Source organism: Plutella xylostella, chromosome 17, assembly GCF_932276165.1.
Source record: "Plutella xylostella chromosome 17, ilPluXylo3.1, whole genome shotgun sequence".
NCBI lineage: Eukaryota > Metazoa > Arthropoda > Insecta > Lepidoptera > Plutellidae > Plutella > Plutella xylostella.
In genome coordinates this window covers 2,855,888-2,872,907 of record NC_063997.1, presented here as the reverse complement: position 1 = coordinate 2,872,907, position 17,020 = coordinate 2,855,888, and the positions used below count along the sequence as shown (strand labels likewise).

At 37.1% G+C, this 17,020-nt stretch overlaps 1 protein-coding gene across 1 annotated transcript; it reads right to left on the bottom strand.

The window, feature by feature from the left end:
* Window positions 1-1,202: 1,202 nt before the first annotated feature.
* Window positions 1,203-17,020, bottom strand: LOC105390282 (ETS homologous factor). Its single transcript, XM_038108685.2, has 2 exons — window positions 15,998-17,020; window positions 1,203-2,495 (listed from the first exon to the last, which is right to left on the bottom strand). The coding sequence occupies exons 1-2, from the start codon at window positions 16,894-16,896 to the stop codon at window positions 2,252-2,254; spliced, it is 1,143 nt and encodes a 380-aa protein (XP_037964613.2). The 5' UTR covers window positions 16,897-17,020; the 3' UTR covers window positions 1,203-2,251.

The following is a 17,020-nucleotide window of genomic DNA, read 5'->3' as shown; positions in this document are numbered from 1 at the left end:
TATATTATAAAGTTACGAAGGATTTACCGATGGGGTCAATTCGTGTAACTAGGCGACAAATACCTATGCACTTGAGATGTGGGACATTAGAATTAGCACCCCATCGTTGAAAGTAAAACTATTTATTTTATATCTTACATCACAGCATTTTCGGAAAATCATAAACTTAATGTTAAGTAGGTATTTATATTCCCTAACACATGATTCCGTCAAAATCTATTTATAAGTACTTATAAGTTTAATTTCAATTAAGTACATGGAATATGATGATTATTTATCGTAACATTTCCTAATTTAATCTTAGTTAAGTTTAAGTAAATTAAAATAATTGTCACAAAATCAAAACCTAATCTTTGGCGGTCAGATCTAAATTTTCTCTGCCTAAAAATTAAATAAAATTTGTTCGTAAAATATACTTAGGCAATTGTTAGTTGCTAAGCACTGAGATTTATTCAATATATACTCGATATAAAATCTAAACTTAAACAAAAAGTATCCAAATAGTTTAATTGTCCTTGCATAAATTATGTACTTATACGAATTTAATAGTTTAATATTACCATATGGCAACTTCATTTCTTATACTAACTACGAGAGACTATGTAATAATAATAACTTATCAATATAAATAAAAATGGAATGTTCAAAAATACTTACATAAACATTGTTAAATAGTTTATTCAACTTTAAAATGGTAACAATTGAATTTTCAAAAATACCCTATCAAAATACACGTTTTAACGGTAACACTCTGACTGACAATATACAGTCAAATACAACATATACTTACTCAAAAATGTTCAAAAAATGTTGAGCTATGAAATCAATATGGACACATTTACAGACTGTTTTACAATGTCTGAATAAAGGTGATCTATGGAATTTAAATAGCATGCCCTAACTCGCTAAAGATAGGGTGCTTACATAAAGAAGCGGGTTCCCTGTATCTACCCGTACCGGTAACTTGATTAGGTACCTATGCGAACTGAGAGATTTAAAACCGGAAAATGCTATAGCGCACTCGCAGAACGATAAACAGCAGGTTACCGGTACGGGTAGATACAGGGAACCCAGTCTCTCTATGTAAGCATCCTTATGCTTTAGACTGAAACAACGACTGACACTAAACCTTACTAGCCAATCCTTTCACCACACGGTGAAAAAGTCTAATAGTGGCTAACGTTAGTCACTTTTAAAAAAAAAAAAAAAGCAGAAGTAAGCATGTTATTTATCACACGATAACTTGTGTCCAGACATTGTGATACTTGCACTTAGTTAGGTAGGTAATTTACCTAATTGTATACATACTTATTAAGTATATAAGATTCGTTCTATTATAATTGACGGTTCACTCCAATACGATCCAGGTGGTTACAATAATAAATTCCCTAATATTCAACGTTCACGATTACAACCATTGACAATATCCAAAATTGTACATTGAGTCTAAATTTATAAATATAATAATAACCATTATCCCCCTAGCATTCGAATACATAACACACAATATTCTATCCATCTCGATGTACTTAAGAAATTAATTTGTATGCAGAATTTGTATCATAGGAATAACAAAATTACTACGATTTTATATTACCTATTTCTTATATCTTGCATCCACATACTGAGTGAGTGTTCTAGCGTACATAACATAAGAGGTAAATACATAATTTCACAGTGGATTTTATAAATGTATTAATTTTATTAATCATATGATTCCTTCATGTATCTCGTCTCATTCTTACTTTACCTTACTTATTTTACGGATCTCATTTTTTTAATTTACTTACCTAATTTTCTAGCATTTTCTACTACAATTTACCCTTTTATATTAATTACACATGTGGCTCTTCAGCCACAATCTATTACCATGTAGTATAATAATGTACTGTCAATTCTATTAAATTTAACTTCAGTATGGCTTGATCAAAATATCATGGACAGATTAAGTGTTTCATAAATTCTATGTTTCATTGTGTTATCTCCTTAACTATACGTTACGTATATTTCAATTAAGTTTCCCTCTCTTCAATTCCTCTAATCAGATCATTCAATAATAGAGTTTACTTGCATTTTGGCACATCCGTAACAACGATAACAATCCATGCTGAAACGAAACTCACTGGACAGCACCATAAAACGCAAGCCATATCCATTACAAGTATTACAACCCAACAAACATCTTCGTATATCGTTAATAAAACTGCAGTTGAGCAATGTCAAATTAGCTTTTTAGCTTCAGCGATTCAAACTAGGAATAAATATTCTCGCTGTGGAGTTCGTATTCGGATTTTACTTTGACAAAGTTGGGGTTGTCGGTTCTGTAGTCGGGTCCTTTGGGTCCGAACTGGTAGACCAGGCGCTGTGAGGGGACGGAGCCAAGGACGCAGTTCTTGTAGTGATAGCGCATGGCTCGGCTGAACTTCTCGAAGGTCATGTGGTCGTTCTGCTTCTGGATGCCCCACAGCTTCGCCACTTCGTCTGGCTTCACGAATCTGGGGATGGGAAATGGACTAGGTTAAAGACAGGTTAGGGACTAATGTATTACTCTCTAATTGTAATGTTTTCATATTAAAATTTAGGAAGAACAAGAATTCAAAGGTGATTTGGACCTATCAATTGGATCTAAAGACCAGGAACTCTAATTTCACACTTGACAGTGATTTGGTAGGCAAATATGTAATTTACCATGCTATTGACATCTATAACTTTAGATCTCTAAGGTGACTTTAGGCCATGACTGATTGGGTTATAGTTAAACTAGATAACATCACTATGTTTTTATAGAGTGATATGTAAGTAATATGGCGTGAAATGAATCCCATACAGATACTAGTTGAGACGTTGCGACCCGTCGTCTACTGCAACTTCTTGTAGTACCTAAGCCTCCAATTTGCAGCATAACAGTTCATTTGTGCATAGTTTGCGGTGTCGTCCTTAGAGCGAAGGTGTTATAGTGGTACTATAGTAGCGGTAGTAACGGAAGAACTTTGCAATCGCTAATTAGTCACTACTGAAGATAATGTTAACTGTCACGAAAGGTCGCAGCACTAATCTAATTGACGAGCTATTTATAAGAATTGAAACTGATCATTTCTTAATTGCATTTCAAAGAAATCTTAAGTATGTACCTGCTCGATAGCAATATAATGGTAAGTATTTGGGTACCTATATAATTTAATATAAACCCTAATACAGCTATGGGAATATAATATATATCTCACATAAATTTAAACTTTACCCCATTGATTTAGAGGCGGAAAGTAATGATTTGTTTTATATTTATTTCCTAAAATTAGGATTTTACAAATCTATAAGTTACTTAAATAAAGACCAAACAGACACGTATTGTGTAAGAATGGTTAATTTAGGTTAACACAGTGTGGAAAACACATTTCTAGGTCGTAAATGCAAAAATAAAGTCAAGTTCAACGAGATACGACAACCGATGATTATGGCTCGTCATGTTGTTTACAGCTCGTTAAGAATTTACTACCTTTGCAGGGACCTAGGGCATATTTAATTAATTATAATTTTAAATCGTAATTATGATCATCAGCTCAATGAAGATATCAAATGTACCGGAAAATGAGAAATAAGTAATCCGTAACTTATGTAAAAGTAGACCTATCCTATCCGTTATGGTTTATTTTTTGGCTACTTACTACAAGATACAGCCTTCACGCTTACACGACTTACTAGGCCGTAAGTATAACAGAAAGAACCGGCGCCGATAGTTTTTATCAGCGATTGCTTTCGGCAAATATATATGAAACTGACACACCGGCGCTGGTAACAAGCTTCTGTATACGGCCCAATATAATAATTACAATGATAATAAGTAAGTAATATAATAACAAAGAAAAGCAGCGATCTCGTCAGCGTCACGTGTGTGATAATGGCGGCGGCCCTGACTCCGATCACAATTATCTGGACTCCGGAGCGCTTGACACGGTTGCTACTGCACCTAATATGTAAGTTACGAGGGTTACTCTATACTGACGAAAAACGAACGCACGAGAGCTATCTGGACGTTGAATACTATGAGATAGAGGCGTGACTCGCGCAGCAGCTCGCGGCTCGCGAAACTTAGTTCTACGTCATATAGAGTGACCCCCCATATTTTAAATATTCTACGGAAAACATCTGCTCTATAAACGGAATAAGATAATTAAGGGGGAGTTGCAAGTGATTCAATGATGTACTGTGTCGGTGATAAAAACTAGAGTTGGAAAGGGTTTGTCAGCGTAATGAAAGTCTAGTGTCAGTCGCTGACAATCTCACAATACGCCTACCATGCATGTCTACTTATAATTATTATCAATTCATTATGTATATTTTATAATTATTGTCTGTACATAAATAGGGTCATGGTGCTAATAAACAGCTTTCTTTGATAACACAACATGTAAAGTTGTAAATGTTCGCATCACTCGGTGGCCTCTAGGGACAAGTAATATTGAATTCAATTATTAAATTTGCATATTTATTACCAATAAACTCACAAAGGGTCATCCCTATTTGTTTAAGGACATAGTTGTAATAAAAAAAACGTGTTTTTACACATAATATCATGATGACAAACCCTTGCAGCAGCTCTAGATGCATGCTTAGACTCAGACTATGATACCTAAATGGTCAGTATCCATGAAAACCGGTGAATCCAATATTTTACTATTGGAAGAAACCTTTTTTGTCTCTATTTCGGTAATTCAAATATTCAAAAGTTTATTGTTTAAAACATACACGTCAAAATGTTACAAGTGACAAGGGCCCCTGTACTAGGTGAAATACCTGTGAAACTGGGTACCCCGCCCATCCCTGCTAGTCATTCACAATGTGAAATTGAACAATTATTGATTCAGGCCTAATATAGAGTCCACCAGGCCGCACTAGGCCAGCGTGGTGGATTAGGCCTTTAACCCTTCCTTCATTAGACCCTTGCCCCAGCAGTGGGGACGTGATGGGTTGTGGTGATGATAATTGAGACAGCTCTAGCAGTCTTTAGGTACATCCGACTGAATATTTTACACACTAATAAAGGTTTCAATACAACCTTGTTGTATCTGAGAAGTCCTGAGCAGTTCTGAGCCATGACATTGGCCATCGCGTGGCGCGGTGACGCAAGTTTTTGCACCAAGCTCATCAAGATAATTAGTTTTTTTCCCATCGTCTGCCATTGGACATCCTGAATGATTGCCTCACAGTATCAATGTCTGTTTCTAAATCTAATTCCGTGCTGAAATGTACGTTTTTTTGTAGCGCCTCACCATGAAATCATAATTGTTTAGGTAACTGATTGTTCTCAGGTATGCTTTACGCCTTTGCAATCCTTGCATATAGTAGGAACTCTTATCGTATCATTAATTTCATCAAAACTCGCAACAGGGGAATATTATTACGTGACAAGAGAACACTTTGTGCAATAACCGATTTTTTATGTATTTCATCTGAAAATACCTAAGGTATGCATCTTCAACGTTGCCTTTATCACCAAACTCCATACTGTCAAGTACCTTATACATCTGTCCCTATCTGTCCAAAGTTTAAAACTTTTTTTGGGGCAAAACTTTACAGTTAATCTCCAAAAAGACTCAATTTATCGGGCACACATGCAATTAACCTTCCGCGGGTGAACTACAAACGACGTGGCCACAAATTTGGATGCTCAGTGCGTGTGCAGCGAGGTGACGGCCTTGCGATGCGGCGCGCAGATGGGCCAAGGATCGCGCGACGTGACCAGAGTGGCAAGATTGACGAGTCGCGCGTCACGCGGCGTGCGAGGGGTTAACCGGACCCCGTGGGCTCAAGGTTTGCAACGTGTTAAAAATTGTAATGCATGTAAATGTGAGTAACTGTGTGCTTTTTGCGTTTGTTTTGTTTGTTTACGGATGTTGTTTAGAGCTGAATTCTTTGGGGCTATGCTTTTGGCGATTGTTAGGTAAATTAATAACTTTGCAATGCACCTCTGCCTACCCCGCAAGGGCAAGTACATTAGTAAAACGCGTGAGTGTTTTTTTTTAAGTCTAATAAAGTATTTATTCCTACATCACTGTAAAAAAATTAGTAATACCTATATGTAAAGGTCTAGCTGAGTAGGTATTTCATAGTACAACTAGAAAGTATAGAAGAACAGTTTTAATTCTACAATTTTGGTCTCTACCGAAAATAACCCTAAAACATCAACCCGTAAAACTTACTTATTTTGGAATAACTAAGTCTATATACAGATATCTGTTATTTACTAGAATTACACTCTAGCAATAGCTAGCTATGTACATACGTATATTCACGTCATATTAGCTACAAATTCGCGGAATTGTTTGTTCTGTATATCTATGTATTTTATTATGTGCTAAGTCTTATTGTGACCATTATATTTTACAACCCATATATATGGATGAGCATAATTGCAGAGCTATATTTAGTTAAAGACATATAGGTAGGTATTTCTTTTAACATATCGCACAAGATCGATGATTTTGATTTTGAACTGAATCTATTTTATTCTGAATAACGCTGATGCTTATAGCATTGATAGGTTTTTACTTAAATACCTACCTAATATTGAGCTGGCAATTTAACACTCATCTTCACGCCTACAGCTAATTAAACTGAAATATAACTAACATTTAAACTTTTAAACTGAAACCTGAAAAAGAAGCTCTATGTAAAATGAATGCATGTAAATACTAGATAAACTGTGGACCAATTTAATTTAGATAACGATGCCTGTACGTGTAGAGCTTCAAAATCGAAAGTGTTACGTTTAGTGACAGGCCCAAAGTGCAGTAAGTATGCAGATATACGAGTATATCGTGAAAGTGGCTTTCTCACTTTGTTAGGTATGTATGTATATAGTTTTAGGAATATAAGTTGCTATAGTGAAACAAGGCCTCCGTATCAGTATAATGTGCGTGTACATCCGAATATCAAAGGACGTTTTAACAGCCAATTTGCAACCAAAGCGAGTAGACGGAGTTTTTTGTGACTCACAAAAAAGCGAGTCAATAACATAACCTTCTTGAAAACGAGTTAACAGTAGCCTCACACCGGTCGCATGCGATTCGGGCTTTGCCGAAAATGCGCAAAAACCACAAACATAGGAGGGTTACTCTATACTGACGAAAAACGAACGAGAGCTCTCGTGCAATCGGCACGTTTAAAACAACGGATAGAGTCGTGGCTCGTGCAGCATAGCACCAAAACTACATTTTTCATTACATAGAGTGACCCCCAAGCACAAACAAAACTTGTTCAAAAGTCTACAGTCACGTGTTCCCCCCTTAGGCAGTGGGGGGAGGTCCGCCAACAGGTTTGTGGCATGAAGGCTTTAAAATTATAATATTTATTTTATTTCGTTTGCAACTCCTCTTGACTTATGTGAGCCTGGTACTTTTTCGCATCCTTTTGACTGCTTTTGTTTGAAAGGACGAAATCCTTGAGGTGCAATTTTCTTTGAGCATTATTTTAGCAAAAATCACGTTTATAGTAAGTGCTGAATGGACAACATTTCAAAAAACTAAAGCTGCTATAAATCGAAAACCATTTCGAGATTTAGCTCTAAATGCCACAAAAAAAATGTTTTTTTATTTTTTGGATGTATCATTTTCGAGAAAATCATAAAATAGTAAAAAAGTGCTGATGACGTCATGCATCAGGTGCGATGCATTTTGATGATCAAAGCCTATAGATTTAAAAACAAAGTAACTGTCACTTTCATTTTTGATTGACGTTGACGTTTTATCGTGACGTTGTTGTTTATTTGGGTCATTTTCATTAATTCTGTTCTGACACTTTCTGACTATTTTTTTAATTTATTATTAAGAGATGACCTCTATATAATATGTCCCAGAGCATGCCACCGCCTACACAGCTGAAAAAATGCTTCTGCTTATTTTTTACATGATAAGTACCTACTTTCCACCATCGGAAACATCAAGGTTATTTGAAAATGACCCATTTGTTGGTTGGCATGTAAACAAAGTTTAAATGTCACTAGTCAATGTCATTTATGTTTTTTTTCGAGACTCAGGCAATAGACAAAAATAAAAATTGAGCCTAATATGTGGCGTCACTTCCGGTTTTAAAATAATTAACTTTAAAGTTAAAAATAACATGCAAATATTTATGTATATACAAAATAAAAAAATACGGGTCCACTAATTTTCTATAAAGTTTCCGAATAACTAATAAAAATATAGGGTAAAGAAAATGAAATGTTGTCCATTCTAATAAAATCAGAAAATATCATACATAAACAGGGTCAAATCACGTTTGCAGCTAGTTTTGTTGGCAAATGGAACGAATAGCTATTGCATAAATCACTGGGTATTCCCCGGTCCGATCAATTACGAATGAAGTTGTACTTACATTGATAGTTTCATTAAAGATTTACTTCGCAAACTAGGGATACGGAATTATACACAAATTTAAACCAAACTTTTATAAAATAACTAGCATTATAAACCTTTGCCCCGACCAAAACATAATAAAACAAGTCAATGACATTGGTCGCGAGTGACCAAACATCGCGTTTAGATTCACGACACGAATCACTACCGCCAGTTACTATGAAGAAGACCTTGCGATAAATGAGTCAATTAAATTCACTATATCATCAGAACAATGAAGTTAACAGTTGGGAAAATGTTAAGTGATCAATCGAACGGTTTACAGCTACCTGGTGGTTACACACTTTTTCTATTATACCTGTGCCAATGTGTCCTTTGGAAGCTCTGTTCAGGCTATATCGAAAACTTGTTTAGACAACGATTTTTGGATTCGAATTGTATTGAATTTCAGACGAATTACTTCTTTATGACTTCGCGAAAGGGCCCCAGACTCATGCAATATTGTACCGAGTGTGAATAAGTCTTAAGTTAATTCAGCCACTTTGTTAATATTTTCAGGTTTTTTTACACAAAACTATTCTTTATTACTTACGAGTGTATTCATTTACCAACCTCAGTTTTTATTCAGGTGATGTTCTCTCACCATGTGTTATAAACTGGAGAAGGTCGGAGTGATGATAATAAGATCTTGTGCTACTGAAAGAGCAAGTTGTAATTTTTTTATTCTTTTTTTTTCGATAAAGATTATGCGCGCGAATTTTTAACATGTATACGTACTACTTTTCATCAGATTTAATAAGCTATAGAGAATAAGTACCTTGCATAATATACCTACTTAATATACCTACATGTATTAAATCATGATCTAATGTCAAGAGGTCAGTTTTGTTTTTCCTTCCATATCAAGCATTGGTTTTTATGTGACGTCATTTTTTACGTTTACTTAATTCACGTTTGCATAAATTATTGTAGCCTTGTAGAACTAGTTTATAATTTGGTTCGGACAAAAAAAATTAATACACTTGATGACGATTATACTTAAAGTAAATAATACTTGAAAAATATTAGTTGCATGAAAATATCCCTGTTACCACAATACAACTGAAAGTTTTCTCACTTGGAAAAAAAGTGTTACTTTTTTCATACTTTAATTTTGCTATGATTTTCCTCAGTCTATCTCGCTCACACGTACTGAATCATACAGAGAGATAGCGCGTGACGTCATGATGACGAGTCCACTTCTTGTAAAACTCTCAGTAAATAAGGGTGTGAACTTGCAAATTGTGACTTGTAAAAGTTTATTTTCAGTTTTTTCAGAAGCAACTTTAAAAAAACTATTCGGAAAACTAAACTAAGAAATCCTTATTTTCAATAATACGATTAGTTCTAGCAGACAGTCAGATCAACAAAAAATATAAGTAAGTAGGCAAGCCAGTTGGGTGGGACAGTCAATAGCAACCGAATGTTATTTCTTCAATAAAAACATGATGAATCCAAGATACAAGCTTCTATGTATAGTTATGTTTTTAATTATCTGCGGGGCGCCGCGTCTGCGCAGGCGATCAGTGTGTGTGTGTGTGTTTTTGTATGTGTTATAATCATATTCTCTGAATGACTACACACACAGCTGACTGATTCTACTACTACATGCGTGGTGCTGTGTATGTGTGTGTGTGTATAAATCGATCGAGGGAAATCCCGCGGTGCAAATGTTTGTATCACTTTTTATTTGCGCTATATCTATAAGATACCTCGCGAACATTGTTGATCCAATCGATTCTTATCATTGGCATGCATTGATATACCTACTATAGTGGTATTCGAATAAATACTATTGCGGTAAAGTAGAGTACCAAAGTTTTCTGTGATAAGCCGTGCTGTCATATATATGCGTTTACATAAGGTATGCGTACAGAACCTATCGGAATCGCACTTAGTATCACACCAAACAGATTTTGATAAATGTATGGAGAAACGGCGTCGGCAATGCCGATGAAGTGGACGCACTTGTTTGATTTTCTATTATTACAAAGAATACTCAATACGATGCGTCCGTTGCGTATGATGCTGAAAAGTGGACATTTAAGAGAGATAAGCGTTTTCTTTTGTTTTGATAATGTTTTCCATATGAAAATTTAAAATATAATAACATGGTTGGTAGGACCATAATGTAGAGACATGGAGCTATATCGGAGATAATAATAACTATACATATTTTAAAATAAGACGATGGTTACTCAATGACACGTGTGATTGCATGTACAAGTGTAAATTCGTGATATATTATGATCAGCACATCTATTCCCTATACTTAATAGAGGTAATACATATTAATACAGGGTGTACTTAATACAATCTGAACAACTTTTGTTCTATTCAACTATTTGTAAGCCTTAATATGTAATATCGTTTGCATTTGTTCGTAAATAAACATCGAAGCATTTAACGACAATACTCAAATTGATATTATTATCCATTAGTTATAATAATCTATGATGTACTTGAGTACTTACGTACCTATAATGATTCTAAATTAATAATTCACAAAATTAGATTAATATTTCTAAGTAATTAATTGTTCTTAGGCCGGTCTAATAAAGTCACAAAACGTGTTGTATTAAGTATTACTTAAAATATATCACTTTTAGATTAATTAATTGCCTAAGTACAAAGCGCAGTAATCTGTAAACACATTGCATAGATACAATATAATTCTTTTGATTTGTTACCAGTAAACTAACCCCATATAATTATATACATATATACTAGCTGTTCCCGCGCGTTTCGCTTCGCCTTAAAAAGTTTTCCCGTGGGAATTCCGGGATAAAAAGTAGTCTATGTTCTTTCCTAGGGTCTAGACCGTATGTATACCAAATTTCAAACAAATCCGTTCAGTAGTTTTGGCGTGAAAGAGTAACAGACAGACAGACAGACAGACACAGTTACTTTCGCATTTATAATATTAGTAAGGAGTAAGGATGACAAGTAAATTTATTTACACATAGGTACATAGTTACTTTGAAGTTACCTTACAGCCTATTACGTATCAAAATCGTATGAAAGTAATAAGTTATCGATAGACACAGAGTTATTTAAACTGGCAGTAATGCATGAGATGCTATCTCTAGATTGTCTATCTAGAATTCTAGACCTCCGCTATGACCTAACCATTGTAATACGAAGAAAGCTCACAGCCACAAGTCCACTGCTGCAGGCTGTTGATGATCATGAAAATGTCACAAACACATAAAGAAACAACTAAACAAAGTTGGTCCAAACAAGGTATTTTCTAAACAAACGGGCCGGCCGGGGCACTCCAATCTACCCGGAGGTCTCTACTAATCAATATAATAGAAGCACGTTGAGAAAAATACACACCCCTTATGTATATATGTATAAATACTGCGCTACCAACTAGCTGGGTTGCCAGGGCGGCCGGTTTACCCCACAAACGGGGGATTTTTGGCACCCTAGAGACGCTTTGGTCGTCTTGTGTCAACATTTTAAGGACAAACAGCAAAATAATAGGTAAACGACTTGAAAAATAAAATATGTTTCATTTTTTCAAACTTAAGCAACCAAATATAGAAAAAAACTAGAATTATTCTTTGTGAAACGTTGATTTAGAAATCAGGTAGATTATATTTATTGTCGATAGCGGCTATCCCTAAAGTAAAGTCATCTTTACATATTGACGTGAAGTTAATATTAACAATTACCCATACACACCAAACTCCTTTTATAATGACCAAGAATACCAATTTCTAATCACTTGTCTCACCCTTATCACACCAAAACCGAGCGACAAAGGGCAAAAAAACCCAGGAGACAATAGCGAATTCCCAAAATAGGCGCTTGCTATAGCAACACTGAACTATAGCCCAGCTACATCTATAGAGACGGCACGCGTACTACGCGGCACGAGGTTGCCCTAGTTATAAATAGATTTTCACGAAAAAAGAAATGTTACAGGGACTTCACTGCAGGCTCCACAGAGTACGGAATGGTGTAGAGGGGTCGGTTGTTTTCTTAAGTATTTTTTTGTATGTCTTGAAGAGAGGAGGTGAATATAATGGTATTTTATGTTTAATATGATGCACGTAGCTGAACAACGGATGTGTTTTATCACATTAGTTCAAATTTATTTCATTTAGCTGTGATTATGTAAATTGGCTCATTCGTTCAAAAACTATGCGTTTGTATTACGGCAAATCGCAAATATTCATGAGTTTTATCAAACTATCGGAAAAGCTTTATTATTATAAGCGTTCCAATTGCAATGAAAGGTAGTATAGTAGGTCTCTATTTAACATTATAGCCGGCTGACAGAGTTTCTCACGAATCTACATTTTGACGGTACGGTTAGTAACTAGGTCCTTAGAATTTGGCCCATCAAATTCTGATGGATTGAAAAATACCTAAGGATTTTGCAAAAGAAAAGTCACTACGGCCGCACTACACTCGATAATTTCTCTGGACCACACTCACAGACGCAATTAAGTCGCGTACACGAGGCGGCGGGGGCGCGGGGCGCGGGGCGGGCGGGCAGCGCGGGGAGGGCAAAAAATGCGACGAGAAAGAGAAAAAAAGAAAAATGCGGGAAGCGGAAGTAAGTTCGCGACACGTGACGCGGCGCTTCCCGAGCGTTGCCATGGCGACCGGGGGTGCCACGCGCCGACCCCCCCCCCGATGTTTCCTTCGGTTGAGCCACTTTTTTCCGACGGTTTGCGGTCCGTGTTATTGTATGGTTTTGGTATTGTAGCTACGGAACGCGTAGTTTCAAGGGTTTTCATTTGAAAAGTCTTAAAAGTTAGTTCTAGTACGTTCTAGTACAGTTTTAAATCGTTTTCATTTACCAGTTTTAGTATTTAGTAGTATACTAGACCAGTTAGAAAAAAGCGTCTAAGTACCATAAATAATGTAATAATAGGAAAAAGCATCAGATTCGCAACCTCATTTACATCATCCAAGCGCCTGACAACAAAACAGCGTCTTACAAATTTTCTCAAAGCTCAAAGCTCTGTCTCCGTTTTATTTTATAATAAAAACCGGACCAATTAGGAACACGAGCAAGTCAAGTTTCAGGAGTAAATCAGATACACGTGTAAGAAAGAAAGCGTGCAAGGCCTTGAGGCGGCGGCCGGAGCTTGGGAGAGAAAGAAAAATCTATAGAGGCCCCTTGCACCACCCCCTAGCTGGGGCACTACGGGCGTCGCCGCCGCTCCTAGTGGAGGTTAGCCACTGTGATGTTATGGTTTATGGTGAATTAGCTTATCTGGCCCAGCGTAAGGTTATATATTTGATTTGAGCTTAGTTGCCACATTACAATAGATTTTATTTAATTAATCGTGGCATAGGTACTCGTTATAGTGTCAGAGCTTAGTATGAAAATCATGAAGTTTACGTGTTTTTAGTCAACTTCAGATACAAGCTTTATTACTACTGTATACGAGAAAGCTTCGTGGTAAATATTCAATGTAATATAATAAGAAACTTTTAGTTCTAGGTAAGTAGGTTGTATTCATGGAGTGGTGGGGTTTCAATACCAATAGAAATGTAATATTTTGGTAGCTGTCGAGTTTCCCCGTGTATGATGTTAATTGTTGACTTTCAACCTGTGATTTAAATGTCTAGAGTCTAGACTTCTCTGCAAAAATATGATTTAACATTTTTGATATTTATATTTTTCAAAAATTCCATTATAATAAATTAGCATATTAATCAATATTTATTGCTTATTCACATTCAACATTTAAGCTTGCCTAAAAGATAATTCAAAAACATTGATTGCAAGTCCCAAACAAACTAATCCAACAGAACCAGTTTTGCAAAAAATACAAAACTCCAGTCGAAAGAACATGATTTTCGAGTTTAGCTACGTCATCAAAGGAGCACTGAAATGCAGAGTACCTAACCACCTACCTACCTTTACTGGGGAATGGTGAATTGACAATTTGAAAAGGTCGTTGATCAAAAAATTTGGATCCAACTTTGTCAAAATCACTGTGTGGTTTAAAATTTATCTCAAATCAAAATTTAAACCACTCTCATACTTTAGCTGTTTGACAAGTTACTTTAACACGAAAAAAATAAAGATACCTTATGTTTTTCAATAAATATTGTTTCAAAACAAACAAATTGCAAACTGACGACGACCGGTTAACATTCAAACCAGTTTCTAAGAACCTATCGATCAATAATATTCATACAAAATAACTTCATACTCATGTCCTTGTGAACCACTATTCATGGTATGTAATTGAAGTAAGTATATCTAGATGTAGCCTAGCATATAAGTCTGATCTACTGAACTTCAAGTCTAGAGTAAATACTAGATTGTGATTCAGAAACCGAATGCATCAACACACATGATGATTTCATCAGTGTCATAAAAAATACCGTACCTACTCTACTAAAACGTAGAATAAGTTCGCGCTGAAGCTCACAAGGAGACAATACAATCAACAGGTTAAAATTTGATATCATACATAATTTAAACAAAGTTATAAAATCATCAGTGTAAATCAAGTCAAGTAACTTTGTAATGTTAATACGAATGAGGAGTTCCTCAAGGTCGACTATTCAGACCGCTTCTACAAGGTGAAGGCCACAAAAAATATGATCACAAACACTACACTGTTAAAAACTTTTGAGTCTAAACATCGAAGCGCCTCCGTAGAGCCACCAACTGATAAGATAAATGACAGTGGAGCAGATAACTGTGAACTTAACAAGGTAATTGAACTAGATATAGGTTGGGCTATTTTTAAACAGTGTCTCTCTACGACGTGACAACATTAATGATTCATTAATTTTCGATTAATACAACACAAGATACTGTATGATAAGAAGCATAACTTTTGTTCTGTGGTAAAATGCTCTTCGAAGCAAGAAATCTGTTCAATTATTTGTGCGATCTGCATAATCTGCTGCAGCAGAAACAAACTGGTTCTGTTTCTCATTGAGCGGCATAATTACTGGATCAGAGGTCAAAGACAATCAAGACAAATGATCTATTTATCCCGCGGCGCACGCGTTGATGTGACAGCTCCTCATTATATTCAATGGCACGTTGATGCACTGCGATTGGCTTCGCTATGTTACTCAAGATTTTGTCGCATCATACCTCCTACTTGGTATTGTGTGAATTCGTGTGTGTATTATGTGATTAAACTGAAGTTTCATCGTGCTCGTTTTCATACCTACCAATTTTTAGTAAGTAGGATGTTTTTTGGTCTCAGAAATACTTAAATATGTATTTGGAAACCTTCAAAATGTACTTATTCAATACGCGTTCCTACTTTGAATTCATTATATTATGCGAAGTACTAGCAATAAAAGTTATAACTAGGGACTATCTATCTAAGTATATGAAAATGCCGAGATTAACAACATAAAGGCGTCAGAAAAAGATCAATCAAGACCGTGCACCGGTTAGAAACAAAGTCGCCAAGTCAATAGAACTGCAGTAAAACGTTTATTGCAGACGAGTGGCGGTCCACGTGCCAGCGACGTGATAAATAATGTATTAGTCGTAAACACTTGAGATGTGGTCGAGAAACAAACGGACAAGTCACGACACCGCACTTTTTGCAACAACGCCTCCATTATCACTGCAAGGACGACTCATCTCAAACACTCACCTGAACAGTCCTTTGTTGTAGTCCTCCCACTTGATGATCGAGGGGCAGTACTTGGGGTTGAGGATGAGGTTCTTGAGGAACTCGGGCACGGACTCGCTGCGCGCGCGCTTGATCTTATCGCTCTTCCTGCCGCTGCCCTTCGGCCGGCCCGGGGGTCGCTTGAACACTTTCTTCTTGTCTTCCATCTCATCCCCTGATTTGCTGACGTCACTTGAGGGTGATGCTGAATCCACATCTCTGAAGTAATCCTGCGCATCGTCATTGCTAGAGTCTGTGCCCATTTGAGGGAAATTCTGCTCCTGGTTGTAGTCGTATACTAGTCTTTGTTGTTGTCTGTTATCGTATGAATCTAAATCTAAAACGGTCTGAGGGGGGTCCTGGCTCTGGTAGGGATTACTCTCCATCGGATGCAGTCCTAGACTCGTGAACTGTTGCAGTCGCTCGTACACTTTGTCACCATATCTGATGTAGACGGTGGGGTCTATCCTGGGGCTGGACATCCTGTCGATGATCTGGTCGCGCGACATGCCGCGGAGGGCGATGCCGGGGATTCTGAACTTGGACGTTGGCCATTCGAACTCGTTGAGGTCCAGGCAGCGTAGAGTGTCGATATACCAGGACATGGTGTCATCTTCGGTCCAGTTGTCGATGATCTTGGTCTTCCACTCGTCGTGTTGCGCGGTGGTGAGGTACTGGCTGTTGACGAGGGTATGGTAGACGTTGGTGGCGGAGTCGATCTCGGGCTCGGCGTAGGCGTCGTAGGACGGCGTGGAGTAGTAGTCGTAGGTGTAGGCGGTGGGCCAGTTCTTGTTGAAGACCTGGAAGCGGTCGAGCGGCGCGGAGTCGGCGAGCGGGCCGTGCGGGCCGTGCGTGGCGTCGAGGCGAGCGTAGCCGAGCATGGCGCGCGAGTGTCGCGGGTGGACGCGGCGGGACGAATGTCTATCGCGACCGCCGCGGCCCCGCGCGCGCCGCCGCCGCCGCCGCCGCCACTCCTCACTCGTTTGTTTACGTGCGCGATGCGTT